This window comes from Molossus molossus, unplaced genomic scaffold (genome assembly GCF_014108415.1).
Source record: "Molossus molossus isolate mMolMol1 unplaced genomic scaffold, mMolMol1.p scaffold_m16_p_10, whole genome shotgun sequence".
In the NCBI taxonomy this organism is placed as follows: Eukaryota; Metazoa; Chordata; class Mammalia; order Chiroptera; family Molossidae; genus Molossus; species Molossus molossus.
Genome location: NW_023425345.1, coordinates 40,287,797 through 40,304,333, shown reverse-complemented (window position 1 = coordinate 40,304,333; position 16,537 = coordinate 40,287,797). Strand labels below are relative to the sequence as shown.

The window sequence follows — 16,537 nt, the reverse complement described above, 5'->3', positions numbered from 1 at the left end:
GATGTTTCTCTCTCTCTCTCTCTGTTCCTCTCTCTCCCTCCCGCTCTATCTGAGCAAAAAATGGAAAAATGTCCTTGGCTGAGGATTAAAAAAAAAAAAAAAGATCATTGATAAAAACTTAATTACTCTTTTAAAAAAGTGAAGAGACTATGCAAAATTTCTTTAAAGACAGACTTTTTATTCTACCAACGTCAGCGCCAGAGCAGCCATTTCTACAGTCCGCCCTGAGACACGAAGTTCTCTCGCTGTTTCCAACTTTAGCTTGACCTTCCCTGCAGTTCCCCATTTACTCCTTCATTTGGCACTAGTTTCATGACTGGCTATTACAAAGGAAGTTGATGTAACTGTCCTATCAGGCCAGAAGTTTATGTCCCTTCTTACTGTCTGATGCAGAAAGAGTCGCAAACAGAAATGGTACTATTTTGAAGCTGCATCCAAATGATGTCCAATATCTGGATGTTGGAAAAATTACATGTGTTCTCAGTGTTGAAGTTTTCCCCCAATTGTTTGGGATCATGAAGATGCAGGTCCTAATTACCTCCCCAAAATAACGTCAAAAAGGTTAAAGGTATTTTTAAATAAAGATCAACTGACATCATTTTGAGAACTATTCAAAAACTGTTGTATTGTTTCTCATCGACAAATATAATAACCCAATTTTCCAAATCATGGAAAAAATATTTCCAATCATTAAAAAGAGAATGAAGTATATGAGTTCCTTGCGAGAATGCATGCAGTGTAATCGGTAGTCACGGACTCTGTGAGCATCTGGGATACGGCAGGCATGAAGGTGATTTTCAGATATGTACAGAGCACATCCTTCTTGATTTAATGGAAACCTGGCTCTCCCTTGGGCATGCTGTGTCCCCTGCAACCCTCCCTAGTGCTGGCCTAGGGGTGGGATGGGGGCCCCTTCTGTACTACATGGCTGCTTTCAGAGCATCCCCCTCCCTCCTTCCTTAAAACTCCTCTGCTTTACCATGTCATCATGAGATTTTCTTTTTAAGCTGGTATATGTACTTTTTTTTTTTTTTTAATCCTCACCCGAGGACATTTTTCCATTTTTCACTCAGATAAAGCGGGAAGGAGAGAGAGGAAGAGAGAAAAACATCGATGTGAAAGGGACACATCGAGTGGCCGCCACCCACACGACCCAACCAGGGCTGGAGACAAACTGCAGCCAAGGTACATGCCCTCAGCAGGAACCGAACCCGGGTCTCTGTGGACCGCAGGCCGACGCTCTAACCGCTGAGCCAAACCGGCCAGGGCGGTATATGTACATTTTTTTTTAAGAAGCAAATTAACAGTAGCTCCACTAGGACAAGGTAGTGGCAGCAGGTTAGGTCCAGTCACTGTATACTGTCCACTACCAGCATTGTTACTGTCACCTACCAAACACCAATTCGTTCCCTCTCATTTCTCCAAGGCTTTAGCTCCTGGCTCATTGTCAACATCTCCAGAACTTCTGGCCTTAATTCCTGGATTCTCAATAGTCACACAGATGATCTCGATTTCCTGGAATTCCTCCTCTGGAGGGACTTTCTCCTCCTGCTTCAGCCACTCATTCCCATGCTCATACCTTAGTCACTCACACTCCCGGGTGACTATCTCACCACGGTCTCTCCTCCAATCCCCAGCACCTCCTCCCATCTCCCTTCTAGCTGCTGACCTTGCTTCCTGCTTCATGCAGAAACGGAAGCAGTCTGAGGCGGACCTGCAAAGGCTTCTTTCCATTCATACCTACTCGGTACAGACATCTGCATCCACAATCTGCTTTTCCAGGCATTGCCACGGATGCTAGGTATGCCCTCCCGTTTCGAAAGGCAATCCCTCCACTTTCGCACCAGATCCCATTCCTCTCTTCGTCACTCAGGGAAATCAAGTGCTCTAGGCATTTCCCCGCTTCCTCTTACATCACCAACATTTCCCTCCCCACTGGGAAATTTTCCCTCCCCATCAGCAGTCAGCATGTGCATGTGCAGTTATTAATTTCATCTTAAAAAGAAACTCTCTTGAACATATTTTTTCCCCTAACTACCTCCTCCTTTCTTTGGTCCTCTTTGCAAACAAAACCAACTCCTGACAAAACTGCCTCTATTCTGTCTCCAATTCTTCTCCTTTTATTATCTCTGAAACCTACTCTAATCACCCTATGGATTACTTCCTTTGTAGACACCACTTTCTTCATTTGTTTTCTGGGAACCATTCTCTGTTTATTTTCTTACTACCTCACCATTATAATTATTATTATTATCACTATTAAATTTATTGGGGTGACATTGGTTAATAGGGTCCTATAGGTTCACTATTAGTTTTAGTTTCTCTTCTTATCCCCGACATCTCAGTGCGGAGGTGGCCCAGGGCTCAGTGCATGGCCCCTCTCTTTTCTGTGTATACATCCTACCTTGGTAATAGCATCGATCTGCTAATAATTCCAAAATTTATATTTCTATCCCCAGATTGCTCTCCCAAACTCTAGGCCCTCGTCTCCCACTACCCATTCAACACCTGCATTTGGAAGACAAACTGAAATGTAAAACTTGGCATGTCGGAGACTGAGCTTCCGATCTTCTCTCCTGAAGCCCATTTCATCTGAAGCCTTTCCCAGCTCAATTTTCAAGCTGGTCAAGCTAGAAACCTTGGACTTGGCGCTGTCTTTTCCCCTCCTTGTCTCAGATTCTCTACATCCAACCCATCAGAGAGCCCTGTTGGCTCTACTCTCAGAATATACTCAGAATATTAGTGACCTCTTTTCACTACCTCCGCCTGCCCCCCTGGCCCAAACCACTTCCTCGGACCTGCCGACGGCACTAACCTCCTACCCTCATCCTTGCCTCATCAAAGTCATGTCACTCCTTTGCTCAACAGTTTCCAATAGCTCCCATTTCACTCAAAGTAAAAGCCAAAATCCTTTCAATGGTCTTTAAGGCCCCGTCTATATGACTTGGCTTCCTGTTACCTCTCTGACTTCACCATGACAGTGTGGTATTGGCAAAGGGACAGATGCATAGATCAACAGAATGGAGTCTAGAAATAGACTCAAATAAATGTGGCCAATTGATTTTGACAAAGGTATAAAGGCATTTAAATGGAGAAAAAACAGTCTTTCAACAAATGGTAATGGAACAATTGAACATTTATATGCCCCCAAAATTGAACTACTTAAACCTCACACCTTATATAAAAATCAACTCAAAATGGATCATAGATCTAAATTTGACACTATAAAGCTTTTAGATGAAAATATTCATGTCTTGGGGATGCAGAAGTTTCTTAAATCTGATATCAAAAACATATTTAATTTTTTTTATATAGTAGACTTCATAAAAAGAAAAAGAAAACTCTGTGCTCTGCAAAAGACACTTGTAAGAAAATAAAGACAAATGCCATATGATTTCACTTATATGTGGAATCTAAAGAACAAAAGAGACAAACAAAATAGAAACAGACTCATGGATACAGAGAACAGACTATAGTTGCCAGAGGGGAGGGGACTTGGGGGGCTGGATGAAAAAGGTTAAGAGATTAAGAACTATAAATTGGCAGTTACAAAATAGTCACCAGGGTATAAAGTACAGCATAGGAAATGTAATCAATTACATTGTAATAAGTATGTATGGTGCTACGTGGGTACAGGAAATATCGGGGAGACATTTTGTAAAGTATATGAGGGTCTAACCACTATGCTGTACACCTGAAATTAATACAAAATAATACCAAATGTAAACTGTAATTGAAAGATAAAACTTAAATTTAATAAAAGAGAGAGTGAAAAGGCAAGCTGAGAAAAAATATTTGTAAATCACATAGCCAAACAAAGGTCTTAAATCCAGAATATATAAAGAATTCTCAAAATGTACCTAAGAAAAGAAACAACACAATTAAAAAAAAAAAAAATGGGCAAAGCCTGGAACAGAAACTTTACCAAGAAGAATATATGAAAAGCAAATAATCACATGAAAAGATGTTCAATATTATTAGCCATTAGGGAAATGCAAACTAAACCCATGGTGAGATGCCATTACACACCTATTAGAACAGCTAAAATAAAATTTTAAAATACTGATAAAATCAAGTGCTGGAAAGAAGGACAGGAAACTAGAACTCGCACACACTGCTGATGAAACTACAAAAGGGTACAGCCGCTCTGGATGAGTTAAACATACACTCACCACCTAACCCAGAACACCCACCCTTCTAGTTACTTGCCCTAGAAAAGTGAAAACTTTGTGCACACAAAAATATTAATATACATGAATGTATGTAGCAGCTCTATCTATAAAGCGCCAAAATCTGAAAACAACCCCAATGTTCTTCAACAGGTGAATCTTTTTAAAAAGAACAAAATTGTAGTATATCCATATGGTAAAATAATATTTGGCAATAGAAAGGAACAAACTATTGATATAGGCAACAACTTAGATGAAATCTCATAGGTATTATTACTGAGAGAAAGGACCCAATCTCAAAAGTTTGCAGAATGTACAATTCCATTTACATAACATTCTTGAAAAGATAAAACTGTAGTGATAGAGAACAGATGATTGGCTATCCGAGGTTGAGATGGGGAGGGTACGATGACAAACGAATAGCGGCAATACTATTTGAGGTATTTGAGGTGATGAAACTATTCTGCATCCTGATTGTGGCTGTGGTCACATGAGTCTACATGTGTGTTAAATTCATAGAGCTATACAACAAAATTAAAAATCCCATGAGTCTCTAGTTAATTAAACTAATCCTACAAACCTATATATGTAACTCATATTTCTCAAAGGTACAATCAAATCACAATTATTCAAATGTGAATTGTCTGTATACTGTTAAATTCTGCTTTCACATTCCCGATTATGTTAATTGGGATATTTGTTTACAGTACAAATGTTGGAAAGAAGAACTTTCAACCAAAAGAAAAATCTTTCTCTGTGTTGGAATCAAAAAGCCAATAAGCAGGCACTAACATGGGTAAGAGCAGGGACACTCGAGTCTGATTGGGTGGTTTAGGACACCAGCTTCACTACTTGTTGGACCCATTATTTAGCCTCTCTTTGCCTCGCCTGTAAAGAGGGGACAGAAACAGTTCATGCCTTGTAAGTTTTAGGAGAGAATTAAGAGACAATGAATGTAAAGTGCATGTGATAAACTATCATAAATGTTAGCTATGATATTATTATTATTTGTTTAAACCAATTAAAAACAGTGCTAAGTCTTTACTGTTTGGTACTTTGCACCGTTCCAGAGCGGTGTGAGGTCCATTCTCAACAAGTAAGGACAGCAGGAGAGAAGCGGGCACAGCTGTCCAGCTCCACCTAAGCCTTGCCTTTACAGAACGGCAAATCCTCCCTCAGCTGGAAGTGTGCATTTCATTCAGCTATGTGGAAACACAGCTCCCAACGACCAATTATTCGACCAGAAACACCAGAGACTGTAAGAAAAGCTTTGTTATTTATTGGATGCATTAATTAAATAGTTTAATCTTTTCCCCTGGTCATCAGTAAGCACATTCGACATTGTACTGAATAGGAATGCAGTGACCCTTTCAAGAACCAGCCAGGTATGAAAGGCTGTTTACACTGATAAGATCACCCAGACAGACGACCCTCCTCTTTCAACCTACTGGCTTTTAAATATGTGCTGTTTATTCTTTTGGTGCCCGATTGTCAGCCATTACTTCTTGCTACTGTCGGAAGGTGCTGGGGCCTCACCCTCTACTCCAATTCATCTTTCACATTCTTTGTTTCTGTCTTGCTGTGTGTGGATAAGTCTGATTATTAAACGTTGAAACAATAACACTTACAAGTCCTCTATTCCTCACAAAGCACTTTTATGAAAATTATTTTATCTTCACAAAAAATCATGGGGAATAGGTGTTATCATGTTTATACTGGAAATAATAAGTTTAATCACACATCTGGTAAAATGGTCCAGTGTTAGGACCTAAACTCAGATTCCTGGATTTATAATTCCACATTCTTTTTTTCAATTTTTATTAATTTATTTTTGTTACAGATGTTTCTCCTTTTTCCCCCTAGACACCCTCTTCCCCATCCCGCCCCCCTCAACCCCCCCAGCATTGTTGTCTATGTCCATTGGTTACATATACATGCATATGAGTTCTTTGGTCTATCTCATCCATCCCCTCCACCCCCCTCCTCTGAGGTCTGTCAGTCTGAACCGTACTCCTTTCTATGTCTCTGGGTCTATTTTGTTCATCAGCTTATTTTGTTCATATAATTCCACATTCCTACCAAACGGCCTAGTGATACAATTTTTAAAGACTGGCTGAGGTGCTTTCCCTTGACCAAAGTGAGCATCTGCTGGTGGCTGAGGTCTATGGCATCTAATTCTGTTTAAATGATGTCTTTCACTCAGTCACAGAAGGCCCACCTGTTTGCAGGTATAATGAGAGACTAAGCTGAGTGTGAATCACTGTACACAATGTGAGGTGTTGTCTTAGTCCATGTGGACAGCTATAACAAAACATCACAGGCCAGGTCATTTCGTCGGCAGACATTTCTTTCTCATAGCTCGAGAGGCTGGGAAACTGAAGATCAAAGTGCCAACAGATTCTGTGTCAGGTGAGGGCCCGCTTTCTGGTTCACAGATGGCCATCTTCTCGCTGTGCCCTCACATGGAGGAAGGAACAGGAGAGCTCTCTGACATGTCTTCTATAAAGGCACTGCTACCCCATTCACGATGGCTCCACTCTCATGGCCTAATCACTTCCCAAAGGCCCCACCTCCAAACACTGTCACACTGGGGATTAGGTGTCAACATATGAATGTTGGGTGGGAATACAACATTCAGTCTTTAGTATATGTTGTATAAAACACAGCTCCTTTCTATTTCTACGATACTACAGAGTAGAAGGAAATTGTCTCTAAACACATTTAGTTGTTTTAACATTGAAAACAACCACTCATCACTGAATTTTGTTCGTTGAGGTTTCCCAACCACCTGGCTCATAGTAAGTAAGTACTGAGAAGACTTGTGCCAAACGAATGAGTGCATGACTGCAATGCTGAAGATCTAAAAAGATAAAAGCCAAAGAGAAGGAACTGAAAACCTATGTCCAATGTTTCAGAGTTTCAAGGATTCCCAACAGGAGTAAAGACAGTCAACAGCATCATGTTTTTTAAAAAGTGAAGACACATTTTTAAGAGATAGTAGATGCCTGTCTAAGAGGTAATAACCAGGATGCTCAGGCATCCTTCAATCATGTCACATGAGAGAGTGCTAATGCATCTATATATGTTTAACCTGAAAAACAGAAGACAAGATAGTTCTTTCCAAATATTTGATGCTGTTGGGATTGGGCTAAAATTGTCAAGTGGAATAGAAATTTTTGTCGTTGTTGTTAATTCTCACTTAAGGTTATTTTTCATTGATTTTTAGATAGAGTGGAAGGGAGGGAGAAAGAGAGAAACATCAACGTGAGGGAGACACATTGATCAGTTGCCTCCCTCATGACCCCGATCAGGGACAAGATCGAACCTGGAACCCAGGTACATGCCCTTGACTGGGAATCAAACCTGAGACCCTTCATTCCGCAGGCTGATGCTCTAACTGCTGAGTCAAACCGGCCAGGGCGTGGAATAGAAAAATTTTAAAATGTATTTGCTGTAAATCCAGATTCTAGAAATATGGCCAGCTGGTAAAAAATCACAGGGGTTCAACTTTTCGCTGAACCAATAGGAGCAGTTGCACATTTAGAGCTGGCTGCTAAGCAACACGAGGGCAGCCTTGGGAGGGAGTTGGAAGACAGGGAATTACAGTAATTTAGCATCTCCACTGTCCGAGGCATTAGACATGGGACCTGTACATTAGTATTATCATCTCCATGCTAGAAGTAAGGAAAGTGAAGCTTAGAAAACAAAAGTAGCTTATCAATATCACATGGTTTGGTAAGAAACACAACTGAAATTCAAACCCAGTGGTAGCTAGCTACTATAGCATGGTTTTTGTGGTAGTTCTTTTTTTTTATTCTTTCAGTTCAACTCAACAAATATTGTTTTTTAATGTCTGCTTTTGACCAGGCACTGTGCTGGATGCTGAGGATACAAAGATAAAATACAGATGAAACAAGTCCTTCGTTAAAAGGGCTCACAGTTCACTTCCAAAGTGTTGTGTCTGAGAAAAGGCAACGTGGCCATTCAGGGCTATTGGAGAGAGAATTACTCATCTTAACCAAGTAATCACTAAGGTGCACTCACGCCCTGTAAGTTTATAGATGTGGATTCCTTACGGTGCAATAGATATAGTCCTAAAATGTTGGAATAACAGATTTCTGGAAATTGAGCCACTGGTATATTATGACATTTGGTTGTATATTCCAATAAGGGAAAAATGGAGCTTTAAATATAATACAAATCATATGGATTAAGCAGCTTTTACAATATAAAATGGCCATATCCTAATAAAATATTACCAACAAGTTACAAATTTAGCTATTGTACTAAAGCTTCATATGTTGTGCCGGAAATTTCATTAGCTGGAGGCAAGATTCCACAGAGGGAAGCAAGTGCTCTTCACGACTACAGGGGCACGGCTCGGGGTCTAGATCACAGCCAGTGTTTCTGGTTCAGATCCTGGACTGTCACTTATCACACGTGTGCTTTGGAAAAGTTACTTGACCTCTCCATGATTCACATGCCCCATCAGTAAAATGACATGATATAATAATAGGTTGTTATGAGGATTCAGCAAGTTAATCCAGGTAAAGAATTTAGAACAGTACCTGGCACATTCCGGGCTGTCAATAAATGTTTAGCTATTTGCACCTTAAAGTATAGGCTTACTCTCTACGAAGGTCGATAATCCAGTTTACCACTCCAATCTTCTGCATTCCACCCAAAGGGTCTATCTTCTTTTTTACATAAACAGCAATTCTGGTTAGGAACACTGGCATAATTGTATTGCATGCTTTGTAAATGCTGCAGTAAATTCTGACTTATCTTACTCACAATTGAAAGTATTTGGTAGTATTAGACGTTTCACTGTCTTATTTTGTGATTTCATCAATGAGGATTTTAGTTCAATTTAGTACAAAGTAAGTGTTCAATAGATACTGTCCAAATAAACCTATTTGGGCTATCTTCTAATATGTTAAGACCTATAGTTTGGAGATAGAAAAATTACATTCAAACTTGTTTACTAATTATCTGCTTAGGCACCATAGTAATCTTTCTGTTCCTGTTACGTTCTCAGCAAAATGATGCTCATCAAGGCAACCTAAGGATTTCCCCTCTCTATTGCTGGCACTGTAGGGTTAACTCCTAATTTGGTTCTTTGATTTGAGTGATATTTTTTAATACTCCTTGTACTTTAAAAAGTTATTTACAGCAGTTTTGCATTAGAGATATATATACAATAAGACTGATTAAAATGTTTAAAAATGAGAAGATTTATATAAAACATCTAGGCTAGTTTTTACAGTTAAACATGGTCCTGTAGCTTTTTAGCAACCAAAGCATAAATAAAAATATACTATAATTCTCACTGTCTTATTCATATCTCATCAGAAAGAATTTTCAAGGTAATAAATTCAAATAGGTAATTAACTTCAACTTAAGAAAGTGGATCTAGCCCGGCCGGTGTGGCTCAGTGGTTGAGTGTTGACCCACGCACCAAGAGGTGCCCAGTTTGATTCCTGGTCAGGGCACATGCCCAGGTTGTGGGCCTGATCCCCGGTGAGGGGCATGCAGAAGGTGGCCAATTGATGTTCTCTCTCATTGATGTTTCTATTATCTCTCCTCTCCTTTCCTTTCTCTCTAAAAATCAAAAAAGAAAAAAAAAAGAAAGTGGTCTACATGATAAATGATATCTTCAACAATATTTTTATAAAAGATGCAGAAAGTTATTAATGACAACAGGTTGTTTATTATGTATTTACTGTATACTAAAAAAAAAAAAAATCTTTTACAAATGCCATGAATAAAATTCTAAATTTTTTAACAGAGTTAAGACTAAATACTGATTTTCTAATTTCTAATTCAGAATATTTTCCATTTTTTCCACTATATTATATTATACCTAGCAAATATAGAACAAAATTTGACCTTGTAAATTACACACACACATGCAAACACATGCATAAAACTTCTATAATATACACACACATACACCTTTGCCAGTACCAACAATCCTATTGAAATAAGACATGAGTCCTTTCAGTAAATAAAAATTATTCCATTAATTAAATTATTAAATCCACACAGCATCTGTCAAGTAATAATCTCATACATTTTGCATTGATTATTCCTGTCTATTTCCCAGGGTCCATCAGGTCTTAATTTTTTTTATTTGTTTCATAATTTCTCTTCCAATCACTATACATCAGTCAATGTCCAGAATACAAAAAATAAATAAAATTGAACCTACAATAAAAATAAATATTGGATTTTAATTTAATACCAGCCATCAAAAGTCTGGATCAATATATAAAAAAATAGAATTTATTCCTTTTATTCTCTTACAAATGTAATCAGTTCTAAATACTAATAATAGTTTTATTAGATACATTAAAACAAGAGGCATGGATGAAAAACAGCAGGCCTCTGGGGTGTAGTGATACCACTAGCTTTCAGCCCATCAGAGAGAACATCAGTGAATTACATTGTTGTCACATTTAGAAGACTAGGAAACCAACAACTTGCTCTTTTTCCCTTTTAGTTACCTTGAAAACCTGAATGATACATTTGTCAGCTAAATAGCCTTGAGCTATTTTAGATTAAAAAGTTTGGATGTAACAAGTTATTCTCTTACTACAATCAGCTCCTGAAAATGTACAGAAATTGAAGAACTATACAAGGGATTCATCCAGGAGAATATGGTGCTTACAGCAATTCCCTAAATTGGGAACCTATGATACACCCTTTCTCAGCTTTGAGTCGGACAAAAAGTCTAAATTAGTGGTACTCAAAGTGTGGTCTCCAGAGCAGCAGCCATGTGCTGTGAGACTTATTAAAAATAATTCTTAAGTCCCACCTGAGACCTACCAACTCAGAACCTCTATGTGTGGGGCCTAGGACTCGTTTTGATGAGTTCTCTAGGTGATTCTGATGCTTACTACAATGTGAGAACTGATCTGAATGAGTCTCCTCAAAATTTTTTCCTTTGCTGACTCACTTCATTCGTAACTTACGTCCTCATTCATCATTACCAACTCCTGCTGCTTATTATGGATCTATTTATTCACTGGAAATGACACTCAAGCATAGCATGAGGATGTTCCGTCAATCACTGTTGTCTTGTCTTAACAGAAAAACATCTCTGGATTCTCTTCCCCTTGCTCACCCTTTGCTGTTCCTTCCTCAGCTGCAGCTGCTGTGACCGAGGGGATGTGCAGCTTTGAGGAGCCATCGAAATGGGAATCATGACTGCTTGGCTCACTGGTTACAGTTCTGCACACGTCACCTGCACGCTGTGCACCTGGGACTCCCGCTGCCCATGTCACACCCTCTCCGCCAACTTGCCACGTGAACCTGCTGCTCATGGCTGCTGAGGCTGCCGCTGTGGGTATTCAACATCTTGTTTAATCCGGGATGGTGGTCTATGTCACTACATAACCTCGGGTCCACTTCTGCAGCGGATGTCTGTCTCACAGGGGAGCCTGGGACGGGAAGGGAACTGGCAATTCCTTAGAGGAGGAGGAAGGTCTGGAAGGTCCCACAAAGGGGACACAAGTGACACCCCAAGCCCAGCACATACAGATTCATCAGATAAAGAACTGGAGAGTGGAGAGCAGCTTGGATTTTAACAACCGTTTGCAGTGACGAGAAGGGAGGCAGGGCATCACTTCCTGAAAACTGTCTCATGTTCTTCTTATTACTAAGTACTAAGTTCCACTTGGTTGGCTCCTTTCTCTGTCTCCCCAAATCATACTACTATATTTGGACATGTCCAAAGATAATGAACTAGGTAAAGAACAAAACTTGGTGTGGATAATCACTGAATTCATTGTAATATGGACATGTGTAAGTTACTAAATTCCAATAAATTTTGGACACCTTACGTCTCAGAATAATGAAACCCTATTTGTCACATGTCACTAATTTTAGGAAAGATATCAGTGGATTACCTCTATGACATTTCACAGTATTACATTTTTTTTTCATCCACCTGTTCTATTACTAACATGCTCAATGAATAAGCCCACTGGTAGTGGACTTAGCACCTGCTGGTCAGCCTCCGCTGCACCGGTGTAGGAATGTGAGGACATCACACCTCTTCCACAGCTTCCGTATCAAAAAACGGAGTGAATGATTTAATGTGAAGATTCCAGAAATGCTCTTAAAAGGGTTTGGTGGATGAAGCTGCTTTGGGCTCTCGGTGTCCCCAACATCGCTGACAGACTGACTCTGCCTGTCCGGAAATGGTCTGGCACGTGATGCAGCCGTGGGAAAGCTGGAGAGACAGCGAGTCCAGGGAGGCCCGGGGACTGAGGAAGGAAGGCCCCAGACCTAATTCACACCAGCTGTGTTTGCTGCCTTGGCTACAACCAGAGAAACAGTTCATGGTTCTGCATCACCAGGCCCTGAGACCCTTCAGAACACTCCCCTAAGGTTTCATTCCCCAGTGTGCAGGGTCTTGAGCTAACACCACCGTCATTTTGAATCAGTGCTGACAGGGCATTACAGCCAACTATTCTTCCCCACAATGTATACAGAGGAAAGGGAAAGAAGGTCTAAGGTCACTCAATTTTTTTAAACATTTTTGTAGAAGCAGCAAGCTCAACCCAAATACTCAATAAATAAATATTTTAATTATTAACAAACAATAAGAGAGGGAGACGCTCATCTGAGAACAAGCTGCCGTTTCACTAATAAAGCATAAAAAGTGCTAGCATCAGTATCATGTGCTTTGCTTCCCATAGCTCCTCTGGCAGATCTTTATCTTATTCCCTCTCCCACAAAGCACTCTCGGGGTACTTGTTTACCTCCTTCAGGTCCTGCACGACGGCTGTGAGCCTCTCATTTTCTGCCTGCACGTTGGTGACCACAGCCCGGCTCTGTTTCAGTTCGTTCTGCATCTCCAAGATCTTCCCCAGGTAGTAAGCTTCCTTCGATGCTGACTCCTGCAAAAGCGTTTCCTCCCGTGTCTCTCCATCCTCAGCAACTTTACGGTGGATGGAGAAGGACTGCCCAAAGGCCTGCAGGGTATTTGAAAAGAAAAAGAGTGCTCAATGAAATGCCCGGTACCAGCACTATTAAACAGACGGGAAGGTGTTTCACCTCGCTTTGCTTGTGAGAAGAGCTACTCTGCAGCACCTCCAGGAGCAGCAACTACATCTTTTATGTGACAGTCTAGCAGCTCTCGTTGATACTTTAAATCACTCAAATTCAATTAATAAGGAGAAATAGAAAATTTAAATATCTTGTTAAATATATATATATATAACGGGTTAAAGAAAACCTGAAAAACACTGCTGCTTGCTTTAAGTTACGTTTTTGTGTGTGAGAAATCTTATTAAGAGGAACAGACAGTTCAGTGCTAATGAGCGCAGCAAAATTCACATTCTCATCTTCATGCTAAAAGAAAAGCCTCATAGTATTTTTCAAGAAAGAAAGCAATAGTTTCACTAGCTTTCTAATACATTAGCAGTAATGATATACCAATCATGAATTGTACCTTTTAGACAAAATCACCAAACAGCATTCAAATTGCCCAGTATAACAAAAAGACATTGAAATATAGTCACTGTATAAGAAAACATGTAGGTAGCTATTTATTTATGTAAGAATTAAAACAGAATAATAAATCAGAAACTAATGAAGCTGGTTATCTTCAGGAGCTGAGTGAGCATGGGTATGAAACATGGTACGAGGGATGGGGGCGGGGATTTCCTGAGTATGCCTTTTCATCTAGTTCTGACTCTTCGAACTATAGTAATATTTCACATGCCTCCCAAATAAATGATAATTAAACTCAATCCCTATGTGTCAGGGGAACCCAAATGGAGCACTAACAACAAATGGACCTAGCTGGACTGCAAATGAACAACATATCTGCACTAAAAAGGGTGAAGAAGGCATAACCTAATGTGAATTACTTGGGAAATCAGTATTCCTGCTGAATATTACAAAACTAAATACAAAAAAACTGTACCCGAACACAACTGTGCAGTTCATATATTTTTTTCTCACAGGATTTATGGGATCACAATTCTGAAACTTCTTTAGATGTAAACAAGAGTTGAGCAAGTACGTGTAATACAGATAATGGAAGCCAGTCTCTCACTGTGGGAGAAATGAGTCACAAGCAAGGAAGGGAGAAGTCTGGAAGGAAACTACTGGTATTGGGTTCTAATCAGAAGCATCAGGATGATCGCATAGTCTTTAGTAGATAGATAAATATTGATAGCTAGATGAGAATAGATAGCTGGATAGCTAGGTAGAGGAAGAGAGTAGGTTATATGTGTTTGTATACATGTACATATTTCCTAGCTCTCAACTGACAGGGGAAAGAAGCAATGATACACCAGTAGCAATGAGTATACCTTGCACCCAAATTTTGTTTCTAAATATTAATCTCCAATTTTTTAAAAAAAACTAGGGGTCTTTGGAGAAATGACCAATTCTTGGGCTGAAGCAAAATGAACTTGGTACATCTTGTGGTGCCAAAATAATAAGTAACAAAACACTTGTTAAAAATAATGGGGATATGTCAAGAAACACAAGAGCTTACCTGAAGGGGCTCCCCGTGGCCAGATCTGGGATAATTTGGGCAACAAAATAATTACAGTAATGAATTATAATACATAGAATAAAATAAATATCTATAAGTCCACATTGATATAATAACTAAATAAATAAGGGAAGAAGAAATAGCTCTTACAGAATTCTAACTAATAAATGTGGAAGGAACAATGGAAGTAAAATACATGAGCATCTGGTAAACACCAAGTAATAACTGCTGCAGGTAAGAATTATCAGTGGAATATAAACTTAATAAGTGAAAAGAATGATGAGAAACAGGATATCTGCATAGTTTTAAAGCCTCTCCTCCCAAAAGTTAGATCAGAAGAAAAGAGACACTGATCCCAGGTACCCTCTGATATAATACACTGGGAGGAGCACATACGCTTGTAGTATTCTTGCTGAACGTGCATAAGCCAATTCTTAGCATAAAAAAATTAAAATAAATCCAAACTGGGAGACATTCTACAAAAGCACTGGCCAGGACTCTTCAAAGTATTAAGGTTAGGAAAAACAGAAAGACTCCTCCAGACTAGAAGAGACTAAGAAAACATGACAATTAAATGCTCTGTGGGAGCCTGAACCTACAAAAGGACAATAGGCAAAATTGGAATAAATTCTTTCTATTGGTTAATATTATTATATCAATGTCAATTTTGTTTCCATAATTAGATTATGATTATGTAAGATGTTAACATTTGGGGGATCTATGTAAAGGGTACATGAAATTCAGTGTAGTATTTTTTAAACTTTTTTCTATGTCTAGAGTTATTGAAAAATATATAAGTGTAGTCTCTGTCCTAATAAAATTGATAGATCCGATAAAATACTGGCCCATACATAGGGTTACAAAGAATGTATGTGATCGAACACCAAAGGGCTACTATATTCAGTTAGAAGTACTGTGGCTTTATGATGTAACTTGTGCTATTACACATTTTGAAATTTAAAACATCATAAAATGATGTTTCTGGGCTATGTATAGTGCATGAAGAAATAGGCTGGAATTAACCTTAGAAACTCAGTTTCACATATGTTACAAGCCTGAAGGCAGAAAAGGTATATGTTAATCATTATAAGGGGCATCATAAAAGTTAGGAGGAAAAAGCTTGATTCAGTGATTTTAAAGACACTTTGGTACTCTTCTCCAAATTCAACTCATAGAAACAGAAATTTTTTAAAATACTAAACTGAAAACCCATGTCTCAATAAACGATCTGCCTTCGAATCTCGGCATGACTCAAAGTCAAAAGATGGTCACTAAGCATCAACTAAGGAAGAAATATTCTGACGGTCACCTGTACAGAGCAAAATACTCCTGGTGTTGGGCTTTTCAGTCTCTGGACAGAAAGAAATGATTGGAGTAGCCAAATTTCCACATGTGGCAAAAAGCATACTGACTCATGAACAGATGAAAAATGATTTTTGAAAGTGATATTCACATTACTTTTCCAACAGTAAAGGTCAGAATCTGTGAGTTCAATTCTGAATTCACTGCCCATTAAAAAGCCTTTGGAGGGGAGAGTTCCGGAAGCACATCACCCCACGTGATCTGGTCAAGTCTTCAGCAGACTCTCACACTGGCAAAGGAACCCCAATTCTATAGTCAAGTATTAGCACAATTTAGAATGAGCATGAACCACGTGTCAAGCACCTCAGCAAGCTTCCTTTTCACAACTACTTTCCCGGGGCCATTTTCCTTATCTGCCTGAGTAAAACGTATGGACGCATGTAGTCTGTGGCTCTCACCAGCACAAAGGCAATGGTCTCCTGGTGGCTAAAACAACCCGAAGGTCTTAACAGCAAGTAAACATATCTGGAGCCAGCACCAAAGGAAATTT

General features: G+C 39.2%; 1 protein-coding gene across 5 annotated transcripts in view; it reads right to left on the bottom strand.

Annotated features, from left to right (window-relative positions):
• The window catches only part of BICD1 (BICD cargo adaptor 1), a 203,157-nt gene that overhangs the window by 87,369 nt on the left and 99,251 nt on the right, over window positions 1–16,537 (bottom strand). For all 5 annotated transcript variants that reach the window (XM_036252106.1, XM_036252107.1, XM_036252108.1 and 2 more), the window contains exon 2: window positions 12,938–13,150. In XM_036252106.1, the coding sequence (XP_036107999.1) occupies window positions 12,938–13,150 (213 nt within the window). The remainder of the gene's footprint in view (window positions 1–12,937; window positions 13,151–16,537) is intronic.